The 14,113-nt window shown below is 37.2% G+C and overlaps 2 protein-coding genes across 2 annotated transcripts; both read left to right on the top strand.

The window, feature by feature from the left end:
• Positions 1-435: 435 nt before the first annotated feature.
• LOC142618340 (uncharacterized) lies at positions 436-4,293 on the top strand. Its single transcript, XM_075791262.1, has 2 exons — positions 436-3,382; positions 3,769-4,293. Exons 1-2 carry the CDS (start codon positions 436-438, stop codon positions 4,281-4,283), a joined length of 3,462 nt encoding a protein of 1,153 aa, XP_075647377.1. The 3' UTR covers positions 4,284-4,293.
• Positions 4,294-5,651: 1,358 nt separating this feature from the next.
• LOC142620692 (uncharacterized) lies at positions 5,652-8,795 on the top strand. Its single transcript, XM_075794019.1, has 5 exons — positions 5,652-6,494; positions 6,808-6,982; positions 7,037-7,182; positions 7,344-7,699; positions 8,177-8,795. Exons 1-5 carry the CDS (start codon positions 5,652-5,654, stop codon positions 8,793-8,795), a joined length of 2,139 nt encoding a protein of 712 aa, XP_075650134.1.
• Positions 8,796-14,113: the final 5,318 nt, after the last annotated feature.

The raw sequence follows: 14,113 nt of genomic DNA on the forward strand, positions 1-14,113 counted from the left end.
GAATGACCTTCAAAGTTCAAAGGAGTGGCTCAAAAATCAAAAAATAAAGACAGCCCACTTCACTGACAAATATTGAGGAAAACAATGCAAGAACACATGGAACATTTCTAATGAGTAAATTTTGCAATACCTGTTCAATTCAATGAGACTAAAATATACTATAAGCTAAGATTAAGAACAGAACCCCGAGGTGGGAGTGATGGTGGAGGTGTGGCTCCAAATCTTTGAATCTATTTACTAATTTCCTCTTTCTTTATCTCTCCTTTTCTTGCTTGACTGCAAAGTATAATATAGACTTATTATTGCACGAGCAAGACTTGTAGAGTGTGACTGTTGAGTTTACTCTTTAAGAAAAGAACAAGTAACAAGAAAGAGATAGAGAGAGAGAGACCCAATGAAAAACCAAGAGTGGTTAAGGTTTTGAGGCAATTGGCAATGCCGATGCCGAGACAGTCCTTCAACACTTACAACCACCATCCAATGCTGAGGCAATCCTTCACCATCCCCTACCACCACCACCACTATCATCTCCTCCTCTTTGTCCTGATACTTTTATCATTTTTTTCTTTTTCTTCGACTGCAAACAATGAGGTTGTTACATTGTATTCATGGCTTCACAGCTCTCCCTCACCTTCTTCTTCAGCTTTCTCTAACTGGAATTCTTCACACCCCAACCCTTGTAACTGGCCTTACATAACTTGTTCTTCAGAAAACTTTGTTACTGAGATCAATATCCAGTCTATTGAGCTAGCTCTTCCCTTTCCTTCCAACCTTTCCTCCCTTCACTTCCTCCAAAAGCTCATTGTTTCTGGTGCTAATCTCACTGGGACAATCCCTCCTGATATAGGATACTGCACTGAGCTTACAGTCATTGATGTTAGTTCAAATAGTCTGGTGGGAACTATTCCTTCAAGTGTTGGCAAGCTCCAAAATCTCAAGGACTTGATTTTGAACTCTAACCAGCTTACTGGTCAAATCCCAGCAGAGCTTGGTAATTGCATCAACCTTAAGAATCTCATTGTATTTGATAATTATTTAAATGGGAAACTTCCTGTTGAACTAGGAAAAGTGTCAAGTTTGGAAGTTATACGCGTGGGAGGGAACAAAGACATTGCAGGAAATATCCCAGATGAGCTTGGAGACTGTCAGAATTTGAAGGTGCTTGGTCTTGCTGATACTAAAATATCAGGCTCTATACCTGCTTCACTGGGTAAACTCAGCATGCTTCAGACACTGTCAGTCTATACTACTATGCTCTCTGGTGAGATTCCACCAAATATATGCAACTGTTCAGAGCTTGTCAACTTATTCCTATATGAGAATGATCTCTCAGGTTCACTTCCAGCAGAGTTAGGTAAGCTTCAGAAGCTGCAGAAGATGTTGCTATGGCAAAACAACTTTGTTGGCAGTATTCCTGAGGAAATTGGAAACTGCAAAAGCTTGAAGGTTATTGACCTCGCCTTCAATTCTTTATCTGGGAGCATACCTCGGTCTTTTGGAAACCTCTCATACCTTGAAGAGCTTATGCTTAGTAACAATAACATCTCTGGTTCAATCCCATCTGTTCTTTCAAATGCTACAAACCTCTTGCAGTTACAGCTTGATACCAATCAGATATCAGGTCCAATTCCTGCAGAGATTGGGATGTTGACAGCACTAACGGTTTTCTTTGCGTGGCAGAACAAACTTGAAGGAAGCATTCCACCAGCATTGGCAGGTTGCCGGAGCCTTGAAGCCTTAGATTTGTCCCACAATGCACTCACTGGTAGCTTACCCCCTGGACTATTTCAGCTTCAAAATTTAACAAAGCTTCTCTTAATTTATAATGACATTTCGGGTTCAATTCCTCCAGAGATTGGTAAGTGCACTTCTCTTATTAGGCTTAGACTAGTGAATAATAGAATCAGTGGGTATATCCCAAAAGAAATTGGGCTTCTCAACAACCTTACTTACCTTGACCTGTCTGAAAATCATCTTGCTGGATCAGTACCTGAAGAGATTGGCAATTGTGCTGAACTGCAAATGTTGAACCTAAGTAATAACACCCTTGGTGGCACATTGCCTAGCTCATTGTCTGCTCTGATCAGGCTTCAAGTATTGGATGTTTCTATTAATCAGTTTCTGGGGCAGATTCCTGGGAGTTTTGGGAAGCTTACTTCACTGAACAAACTCATCCTTAGTAGAAACTCACTCTCTGGATCAATACCTTCCTTGCTTGGTCGCTGTTCTGGTCTTCAGTTGCTTGATCTAAGTAACAATGTACTTTCTGGCACAATCCCTGCAGAAATATTTGAAATTGAAGCTCTTGACATTGCTCTAAATTTGAGTTCCAATGAACTATCCGGTGTAATTCCATCACAAATTTCTGCTCTCGACAAGCTCTCCATACTAGACCTTTCGCACAATAAGCTCGAAGGTGACTTGATGGTACTATCTGGGCTCATAAATCTTGTTTCTCTGAACATTTCTTACAATAATTTCACCGGTTATCTTCCTGACAGCAAGCTATTTAGGCAGTTATCAGCAACGGAGTTGGCAGGGAACCAAGGATTGTGTTCTAGGGGCCATGATGCATGTTTCCTTAGCAATGCTACTAGTATGACAAACAGCAGTGGTTTTAGGAGGTCACAGAATCTAAGATTAGCCATTGGGTTGCTGATTACCTTGACTATTGCATTGGCAATATTCGGGGCTATTGCAATTTTTGGAGCACGGAAAATTATTAGAGATGACAATGATTCTGAGATGGGAGGGGATTCATTGCCTTGGAAGTTCACTCCATTCCAGAAGTTAAACTTCTCAGTTGAGCAAGTTTTGAAGTGTCTAGTTGAATCTAATGTAATTGGAAAGGGATGTTCAGGAATTGTTTATCGGGCAGAACTGGAAAATGGGGAAGTTATTGCAGTAAAGAAGCTGTGGCCAACGACAATGGCTGCTGGATATAACTGCCAAAATGTGAGGACAGGAATCAATGGAGCGGTTCGTGATTCCTTTTCAGCTGAAGTAAAAACGCTTGGCACAATCCGGCACAAGAACATTGTAAGATTCTTGGGTTGCTGTTGGAATCAAAACATGAGATTGCTAATGTATGATTATATGCCCAATGGGAGCTTGGGCAGTCTTCTTCATGAACGAAGCGGTAACTGCTTGGAATGGAACCTGAGATATCAGATTGTATTGGGGGCAGCTCAAGGTTTGGCTTATTTACACCATGACTGTGTTCCTCCCATTGTTCACAGGGACATTAAGGCCAACAACATTCTCATTGGTCCTGAATTTGAACCTTATATTGCTGATTTTGGGCTTGCCAAGCTTGTTGATGATGGAGATTTTGCTCGGTCTTCCAACACTGTTGCTGGTTCCTATGGTTACATTGCTCCTGGTTAGTACAATATTCCAATCTTATCATCCTTCATTGAAAGTACAAATTCTTAAGAATCAATTATTAATTTTAGGAAAAAAATGAAAGAACTCTTAACAAAAACATTATCTTCATAATCCTAGATAAAACTAATTGTACAATGAATAAATCTTTTAGTCATAGATTATTTTATCATATCTAATTATGGACATCTTTTCATAATTATACATCTTTTCATCTTTTAGTCATAGAGTATATGCCTAACAAAATTTGCTTTCTCTCTGCCAATTCAAGCATTTCAAAGTCATTCATAATGAAGAATTACTTTTCATGTTGCAGTTTTCATGTGGTAATTTTATGCAATTTTTAAGCCACATTTATGTGCTTTTTGTGCCTTTGGTTTTCAGAGTATGGGTACATGATGAAGATAACAGAGAAGAGTGATGTCTATAGCTATGGTGTTGTTGTTTTAGAAGTGCTAACGGGGAAGCAACCAATTGATCCAACCATACCAGATGGTCTTCACATTGTAGATTGGGTAAGGCAGAGGAGAGGGGGAGTTCAAGTGCTAGATCCTAGCTTATGTGCTCAACCAGAATCGGAAATTGAGGAAATGTTGCAGACCTTAGGCGTGGCTTTGCTGTGTGTAAATCCTGCCCCAGATGATAGGCCAACCATGAAAGATGTAGCAGCAATGCTCAAAGAGATAAGGCAGGAGAGAGAGGACTGCATGAAAGTTGATACAATTCTTAATGGATCTTCTGCAAGTGAGAAACAAGAAAACAATAGGTCTGGTGGCGGTGGAGGTCCATCTGCAAATGCAATGATGCCACATTCATACCTCCAAAGCAACAACACAAGCTTTTCTGCTTCCTCCTTGCTATATTCTTCTTACTCCAATGTTAAAACTACTTTCAAATAGTTGGTCAAATCTTCATGTTTGCTAAGCAGTCAAGAGTTCCTTAAATTTTTTGTTTCTAAATCAGCTTAGTTTCACCAATCTGGTTTCTTTATGTAAAAGAGAAATGCTTTAATAATCAGAATCAGCAAAATTCTGACTTTGGTTATAACATCCTTGCATTTTATTAGATTAAAATTAACAACAGGTGTGATTTATTAGTCAATTCTGATTGGATTGAATCTATATATTAATTATTAAACCCGTTCTTATTACCAAATAAGCTTCATCAAATTTATAAATACACTGCTGAATTAGCAAAAAATATTATTGCATTTTAAACTTTGACAATTGCAATTTTAATGTTGTAGTGGTTTGTATGAAAACATATAACTTGAACAATTTTAGGCTCATCAACTGCATAAAATGTTCAACTTATGCACACCATATATATATATATATATATATATATATATATATGGGGCTTAACGCCTTAACAAGAAAACAATCATACTAGAATAGGAATTGCCACCGGCATTGGGGTCTTACTTCATCCGTGATAGTAATGTCATAGCGGCGTGGAGTTTGAAGGAAAGACAAGCTTTAGCTTTTTGTCAACCAGCCCCAATGACCCCTTAACCAAGCTTTCATTTCATCATCTACACCCTATAGGAGCAGAGGCCGGTGGCAGCACAGGTGCTACCGCTTTAGACATTGATAGAGATTCGTTTCGGAATACCCTGTCCTTCAGTAGCTCTTTCTACTTTGTTATTGTTGAAGACAAAAGCACTGCAAACGACAGAAACAGAGATAGCAAAAACGACAGAAGAAAAGCACGATCAAATAGTGAAACGACAAAAACAAGAGGAAGGTTGAAACGAGGCGTTTTGGTTAATGAAGTCACACAAGCCACACGTGTGAAGGATCACAACATTCAGTTAGATAAAGGGCCATCTGTCAAATTGTAATTGGTTGATAGGTTGAAAATCAGTTAGTTTTTGGCGCCTGGAGCAATGCTGTGTTTTCTGGGCTTGTATATAAATAGGTTAGTTAGTAATTATTTTCATTGATTTAGTTTGTAATATCAATTCAGTTAATGAGAGTTTTAGCAATTTTCAATCCTCTGTTATTTTACATGGTATTAGAGCTTATTTTCTCTCATTTTCTCTCTTGCCAAACAGAAAATTAATCTTGATTTTCTTTGTTTTCTTCGGTTAGTAATTATTTTCTTTGTTTAGTTTGTAATATCAATTCAGTTAATGAGAGTTTTAGCAATTTTCAATCCTCTGTTATTTTACATGGTATTAGAGCTTATTTTCTCTCATTTTCTCTCTTGCCAAACAGAAAATTTCTCTTGATTTTCTTTGTTTTCTTTCGTTTTCTTGGTTGCTCATGGCTTCAAATTCGTCAAGTGCACCTTCTTCTTCATCTGCACCTACTGCAAGTGTAGCTATGGCAGATGAATTTGCTAGCAACCCTTTTTTCTTACCAGCGAATGAAAATCCTAGTTTAATTCTCACATCTCAACCTCTCACAGGTCTTGAGAATTACACGACTTGGGTGAGATCTGTGTTTTTGGCTTTGAGTTCCAGAAATAAATTTGGATTTGTCAATGGTTCAATCTCAAAACCAGATCCAACTTCACCTTTGTTCAATTCTTGGAACAGGTGCAACACTACGATCCTTTCATGGCTTACTAATTCACTTAGTTCTGATCTCAAGGCTAGTGTGATTTACATCAATTCTGCAAAAGATTTGTGGATTGATCTCAAGAAGAGATTATCCCAGGACAACACTCCAAGACTGTTTGAGCTTCAAAAGGAAATTTCTCATTTGGTTCAAGGATCAATGTCAGTGAGTTCCTATTTTACCAAATTCAAGACTTTGTGGGATGAATTTGTGAATAATCAACCTTTCACAATTTGCAATTGTCCTTGTGCTTCTGATTCTAAGTCATCTCAGCTAGATGCACAACATAAAGAGCATGCTTTTAGGTTTCTGATGGGGTTGAACGACAGTTATGGTACTTTGATTGGGCAAATCTTGCTAATTGAACATTTTCTCCCTCTTAACAAGATGTGTTCATTGGTCTTGCAAGAAGAGAAAAGAAGAAGCATAGGTAATACTATCAATGTAATTCAACAAATTCAGCAATTGAATCCTGTTGCTATGTATGTGAATGGTCCTAGGCCTTTCAAGGCACTAAAGGTCATGCTCGAAACAATGGAGGAAAGGGTAATTCTAAGGAGGAAAGGCCAATCTGTACTTACTGTGGTTTCACTGTTCATGTAGCAGACAAATGCTACAAACTTCATGGATATCCCCCAGGGTATAAGGGAAAAGTGGGACTAAAGCTATGGCTAATCAAATCACAGGAGGATTTAGTTTTTATAGTTCTTCTACTGCACAGTTTGGTGATGTTACACAACCTAGCATTGGCTTGCAGACTTCTTTTGATACCTCATAGTTAGGATTTGGTGGCTTTCCTAGTGGTTTTGGTCTTCAGACTTGTCAACAAACAACTCAACCTCAATGTCCAATTTCTTAGGTCCAATGTGAACAGCTACTCAATTATCTGAAAGCTTATAATGCATCGGCTTCAAGTTTTGGTACTCCAAATGGACCTAGTGCTCAGACTACATCACAGGTTGCATCGGTGATGGCACCTACTCTTCCTTGTACCTTAGCCACTTCTGCTTCATCATTTTCTTCCAATTTTTCAGGTAATCCCTTTTAGATTCCTCCCAATTTTACTCACTTTATTTTTTCTGCTCAAGTCATTGATAGGCAATGTTTTAAGTCTAATTCTTGGATCATTGACACTAGGGTCATTGACCACATGGTGCACTCAGTTTCACAATTGAACACAATAACTTCTGCTGTTCATTCTTGTGTCTATTTGCCAAATGGGGATAAGGCTATTGTAACACACATAGGCACTGTGCAACTTTCTTCCACACTTACTCTCACAAATGTTTTGTTTGTGTGTTCCTTCTTTTAGTTTCAATCTTATTTTTGTTAGCAAACTTACTCAGACCAAACAATTGTTGCCTTATTTTTCTTGGTGATTGGTGTTTCATCCAGGACCTTGCTCAATGGAGCATGATTGGTCTATGTAAGGAAAGCAATGGTTTATACTTATTTCAAGCTGCTGTTTCTTCCTTAAATGCAGCTGCTCTTGCAACTACTATCAGTCACATTTCCTCTTCAGATTTGTGGCATTCTAGATTAGGCCACCCTTCTTTAGCCAAACTTCAATTGTTGAAGCCATTTGTAAATATTGATATTACCAATAAGGCTTCTTGCTGTGATGTTTGCCATTTTGCAAAACAGGAAAGGCTTTCTTTTCCCTCTAGCATTCATGTAACCACTACACCCTTTGAATTGATTCATTATGACCTATGGGGTCCTTTTTCTATTCCTACTGTTGATGGTTATAGGTTTTTCCTAACTATTGTGGATGATTTGACTAGATGCACATGGGTCTATTTGTTTAAACACAAATCTGAAACTCAGTCTATATTTCCTAAGTTTGCTTCAATGGTTTCTACTCAATTCAATTGCAAAATTAAGACCATTAGAAGTGACAATGGAATAGAATTTTTCTTAAAATAATTTTTTCATTCTAATGGTATTTTGCACAAACTCTCATGTATTGATACTCTGCAAAATGGCATTGCTAAAAGGAAGCATCAGCACATCCTAAATGTTGCAAGGGCTTTACAGTTTTAATCCAATCTTCCTTTATGTTTTTGGGGTGACTGCATTTTAACAGCAGTTCATCTTATTAACAAGATTCCTTCTAAGGCTTTAAGCAATAAAAGTCCTTATGAAATTCTCTACCATTCAGCTCCTTCTTATCATCATCTCAGAAATTTTGGCTGCTTGTGTTTTATTTCCACTCTATCTCACCTTAGGCACAAGTTTGCACCTAGGACTAGGAAATGTGTGTTTCTTGGCTATCCTCATGGCATTAAGGGCTACAAAGTTCTTGATCTTCAATCTAATTCTATCTATGTTTCTAGAGACATTGTCTTTTATGAATCAATTTTTCCTTATACTGAGTGTCCTCCATTTTCCACTTCAATTTTGGATACTTTTGTTTTTCCTCATACTTCTAGTTCTGATATTGATTCTGACCTTGTTTTATGCCATTCATCTTCTTCTCCACCTGAACCTATTCATGTAAACCCCATTTCTTCACATGATAATGTTTCTGCAGAACCACTTTCTGTAGATTCTATTTTTGTTGATCCTATTGTTAATACAGATTCCCAGTCCACTCCTGTCCTATCTTCTTCCATCAACCTAGCTCCTTTTAGGAGGTCTACTAGATCCCACAAACCTCCTTCCTACTTGTTTGATTACTCTTGTCAATTTGCTAGTACAAAACCCAGCTCTAGTATGCCTTATGCTCTTTCAGATCACTTGAATTACTCTCACCTTGGACCTAGTTTTCACTCCTTTGTCATGGTTGTTTCTTCCACTCCATCAGAACCTGTTTCTTTTCAACAAGCAGTTCAATTTCCTGAGTGAAGAGCTGCCATGGACAACGAAATTGAGGCTTTAGAGGTTAATGACACTTGGACTTTAACCCCTTTGCCTTCTGGTAAGTCTACCATTGGCTATAAATGGGTTTATAGAGTGAAATACTTACCTAATGGCACCATTAAGAGATACAAGGCTAGGCTTGTTGCTAAGGGTTTCACTCAAAAACTTGGGCTAGACTACTCAGAAACTTTCTCTCCAATTGCTAGGTCTGTCTCAGTCAGGATTGTTTTGTTCTTGGCTGCTACGAAAGGGTGGTTTCTCCATCAAATGGATGTGAATAATGTCTTTTTTCATGGTGAGTTGCTTGAAGATGTTTATATGTGCTTACCACCTAGCTTTCACAGCAAGGGGGAGCCTCATTTGGTTTGCAAGTTGAATAAGAGTCTCTATGGTCTTAAACAAACTTCTAGAAAATGGTTTGAGAAGTTTTCATCAACTATTCTACAAATGGGGTTTGTTCAATCCAAGTCTGACTATTCCTTGTTCACTCACACTCAAGGAACTTCATTCACAGTTTTGTTGGTACATGTTGATGATATAATCTTGACAGGAAACAATATTACTTGTGGCAAAAATTTGAAGGAGGTTCTTGATGATAAGTTTGGTTTGAAAGATCTAGGCTCACTGAGGTATTTTTTGGGATTGGAAGTGGCTAGGACTGATGAAAGAATCAGTCTTAATCAAAGAAAATATGCTTTGGAAATCCTCAAGGATACTGGTTTCATTGGCAGCAAACCTGTCAAGTTTCCCATGGAGCAAAACTTGAGGTTATCAAAGTATGAAGGGAAGTTGTTAGAGGAACTAGGTCAGTATAGAAGACTAATTGGTAGACTCTTGTACCTTACCCTAACAAGACCTGACTTGACTTATGTAATGCATAGGTTGAGCTAGTTTGTTTCACAACCAAGGGAACCACATTTGCAGGCAGCTCATAGGGTACTTCAATTCATTAAAGGGTCACCAGGTAAAGGAATATTCTTCCCAAGAAATACAAAGTTGCATATTAAGTCCTTTTGTGATGCGGATTGGGCTGGATGCCCAAACACAAGAAGGTCTATCACTAGTTATGCAGTATATTTGGGAGATTCCTTGATTTCTTGAAGATCAAAGAAATAAGGGGTTATGTCCAGGTCCTCAGCTGAAGCCAAGTACAAGGCTATGGAAAGTGCGCCTTGTGAGATCGCTTGGGTTTTGCAGTTGTTGAAAGATTTGAGGATTGAACATTCAAGACGAACAATGCTTCTCTGTGACGATTAGGCTACATTATATATAGCAGTGAACCCTGTCTTTCATGAAAGTACGAAGCATATAGAAGTTGACTGCCATTTAGTGAGAGATAAAATTTTAGAAGGATTGATTAAAACCTTCCATGTTGCTACAAATTCACAAGTTGCAGACATTTTCACTAAAGCTTTGGGCTTTGCATCCTTTGTAAGATTGTCAGAAAAATTAGGAATGAAAGATATTTTTCAACCTAAGTTATCAAAGGAAGATTCTCAGGTTGCCCCTTCAGTTCAAGTCCTAGAGTTCAATACTCTGAACTTGAGGGGGAGTGTTGAAGACAAAAGCATTGCAAATGACAGAAACAGAGATAGCAAAAACGACGAAAGAAAACGACAAAAACAAGAGGAAGGTTGAAACAAGGCGTTTTGGTTAATAAGTCACACAAGCCACACGTGTGAAGGATCACAACATTCAATTAGAGAAAGGGTCATCTGTCAAATTGTAATTGGTTGATAGTTTGGAAATCAATTAGTTAGTTTTTGGCGCCTGGAGCAATGGTTTGTTTTTTGGGCTTGTATATAAATAGCTTAGTTAGTAATTATTTTCATTGATTCAGTTTGTAATATCAATTCAGTTAATGAGAGTTTTAAAAATTTTCAATCCTCTGTTATTTTACAGTTATATCAATTATGAAATATATATATATATATATATATATATATATATATATATATATAGAGCTTGGGTTCAACTTACACTTGGTGTAACTTTAAGCAATGTTACATCACTTAATAAAATTGGTCAAAAATTTGACATAAAGTACAATAGTGTGACATAAAACAGTTTCTTAACGTATAATTTCTGTTTATATATGTTCATATTTTCTATGGCATATACCAAGCCATCATTTTCTTCACCGTACTGACGCATTCACATTCAAAAGACACGTAAGCCCATCATGCAAGCATTCTTATTTTTACCCATTATATATATATTTATAAGATTATTACCCATAATAAATATTGAAGGAATGCTACTACCACATAAAATGACATAATTTGCTCGCGTAACTAGTTGTAAATGATAGAGATGTGTTCCCATGTGAATCTACTATCACATATTTACCACTTACAACTTGCTACATAAGCAAGTTATAACACAAGCTAGTTTGGAGAGAAACTTTATTTCTCTGAATTGGGTTCACGTACCTAATGCAATACCTCATTTTCCTCTCAAAAATATTTTCACATTTTCACATTTTAACCTTTACTTTTTATATTTTTCTTTAACTTTTTTATTGGGAAAAATGCCCATACACCCCTAAAATTTCAATTCCTGGCCTAAAGACCCCTCAACTTTTATATGGGCCAATTTACTCAAATTATTCACAACTGCCAAATTAATACTTCTGTTAGTTAGTGTTTAAAAACTAACATAATAAAATCATGTGAGTTACACATGAGATTTAAAAAGTAGCAAACTCAATGTTATTAATGTGAAATCGATGGAAAGAAGAGAGAGCTACTTCTGTGCACCGGAGAGAGGAGAGAGACGTGAAACTAGAGCCATCGTGATAGGTAGCTCTATCATATTGTTGCCAGTGGCGGAGCTACCTGTCACCATGGCTGTGGTTCTACGTCTCTCTCCTCTCTCTGGTGCACAAACGTAGCTCTCTCTTCTTTCCATCGGTTTCACATTAATAACATTGAGTTTGCTACTTTTTAAATATCACGTGTATCTCAGTGATCTCACATGATTTCACTCTGTTAGTTTTTTTAACACTAAGCTAACAGAAGTATTGATTTGTCAGTTGTGAATAGTTTAAGGAGTAAATTGGCCAATATAAAAGTTGAGGGGGTCTTTTGGCTAGTAGTTGAAAATTTAGGGGCTGTATGGGCATTTTTCCCTTATTTATTTAATGGTTGAGACTTGATGCGCTGTCGCAGGCAATCAAAAATAAAACCTATACTCCTAAAAATATATGTAGTAGTGTGACAAAGGTTCGTTTCCACAAAGAGTATCTAGCCTAGTTTTATGCTACGTGAACAAGGACCCGGGGGGGGGGGGTTGAGTATAATGACAATAATTTTAAGAAAAACAACTAAGGAACAATTCAAATTAAAGTATCGAATTCAATCAAAAGAACAAACCTTGGTCTAAGTCAACATCCACCATCGGAATTTTACAACTGATCATCGATGCAAGTATATATCAATTCTGATAGGCCAAAAATGTATTGACCCCTTGTGATGAATTTACCAATTAATTAGCCAAGTGAATTAATTAGGTTCAATTACATGCAATGAGCGTGGCAGCACAAACAAATCACCAAATAACTATATATGCAATAGAAAATAAATGACACGGTGATTTGTTTACGAATGGGGAAAACCTACACGGCAAAAACCCCACCGGGTGATTTTAAGGTCACCACTCTCGAGAATCCACTATTATCAAAACAAGCAGTTACAAGTAAAGGAATCCCAGTACCTTATACCAACCTACAAATGAACCCTTACCCCAATACCCAATTGGACTTGTTTTGTAGTAACAATCTTTCCTTGTATTGCACGACTCCTAGTACGTGACTAACTAATAGATACGCGGATCCCAATACGTGACTTGATCACCAACTTGAGAAGGATGTTGGCTGCAAAGTTCTTCTATTCTTCAACCGATGAAGATCACGAAGTTGCTTGGTCACAAAACCCTACGGTGTACAAACACAATAGCTTCTTCAAGATGAACTAGGGAAAATTAGGTTTTCTGGTCATACTTGAGGAATTATGCTCTTGTGCAATTGTGCTATTGGTTGTGCAACTTGATACGACCCTTAAAATAATCCTTATATATATGTTTAGGGTTGTGAGAAACAAAAGGTCAAACACATACTCACGGATTGGATGAAAAACAGTCCTGAAAAACTGAGTTTCATAATCCTCGATAGATAGCCATCTATCAAGCTAGCTATTGAGCCACGGGTTTCAGCAGCTTTTAAACATCGTTAGATACTAGCTGTCGAGCTTTAAAATCCAGCACTTACTCACTTGATTCTTGGACAAACTTGCATGGTTTTAACACTTGAACTTGAAACCTTGTTTCTTGAAGCATTAAACACATCCTAGATCTATCCAAATACAAGTAAAGTGCGTTTTGTCAAAGGATTAGCTAATACATAAAATGTTGACATATGTTTCTAACATCAAATCACATATGTCCTAACAAATTCACACTTTGAATATTCACCGTTAGAACTATTTTCCTATCTCTCCTTAGTCGTAGTTAATTAGAAAACAAGCGATCTAATAAACCCTAACTACTAAACAACCCAAGACAAGCGCTAAAGGTTTAATCTAGTAGTAGCCTTAAGAATTAGAGAGATCAATGAAACTAAACAACACAAGCACAAGCGGTTGTATTTAATTTAGTCGAGCATTCTTCCTAAGATCTAATAATTTCTGACGCAATAAATCATTAAATCTTGGTTGCTTCACAAATTAGAGAGATAAAAAAATTACGGATTTGATATCTAACCTAGCAGTAGATTGCAAAGAATAATAAACTAGCAGGCCCCCTAGTAATTAAACGAGACAATCATGAAAATAGGTACAGAAGAACATCCGATACTCAAAGCATAAAATTAAACAGTAAAAAAAAATTAGATCTCACATTTTTATTGATTCTGAGGCTTCCATTTCCTTTGACGAAGTATAAAAGTTTTAGCCACGTAGGGCCATGATAAAAACCTTGAAGGAGAAAATTAGAGAAGAGGGGAGAGAGAGGCGTGTGTCCAATTTGATTTCTCCTTCCCTCTTTTACACGTTAATTTCCCCTTTCCCAAGCCTACAAAATCTCCTAAAAATATTCTAAATAATAATATCCAATTTTGAATAATTAAGGAAAATATTAAAAAATCAAATTGAGCCCTAACATAACTAGGAAAGTGGTGTTTTCAGCTGGAAATTTCGTGCACCAGATCTGGAAGCTTTTGAAAATAAACCGCATCAGGTATTAGAATTTCAGGCAAAGGAACATTCTAGAACGTCAGCAGTACAGGTGCAGCAACTTCAAGCCCAATT

This window comes from Castanea sativa, chromosome 12 (genome assembly GCF_040712315.1).
Source record: "Castanea sativa cultivar Marrone di Chiusa Pesio chromosome 12, ASM4071231v1".
Taxonomy (NCBI): domain Eukaryota; kingdom Viridiplantae; phylum Streptophyta; class Magnoliopsida; order Fagales; family Fagaceae; genus Castanea; species Castanea sativa.

Bases quoted from the DNA above. Each gene is read 5' to 3' on its own strand.
- LOC142618340 (XM_075791262.1), top strand. From the start codon at position 436: ATGCCGATGCCGAGACAGTCCTTCAACACTTACAACCACCATCCAATG. The intron at 3,383-3,768 runs GTTAGTACAATA...TTTGGTTTTCAG, and splicing joins CTATGGTTACATTGCTCCTG to AGTATGGGTACATGATGAAG.
- LOC142620692 (XM_075794019.1), top strand. From the start codon at position 5,652: ATGGCTTCAAATTCGTCAAGTGCACCTTCTTCTTCATCTGCACCTACT. The intron at 7,183-7,343 runs GTAACACACATA...TGTTTCATCCAG, and splicing joins CAAATGGGGATAAGGCTATT to GACCTTGCTCAATGGAGCAT. The intron at 7,700-8,176 runs GTTTTTCCTAAC...ATCTCACCTTAG, and splicing joins CCTACTGTTGATGGTTATAG to GCACAAGTTTGCACCTAGGA.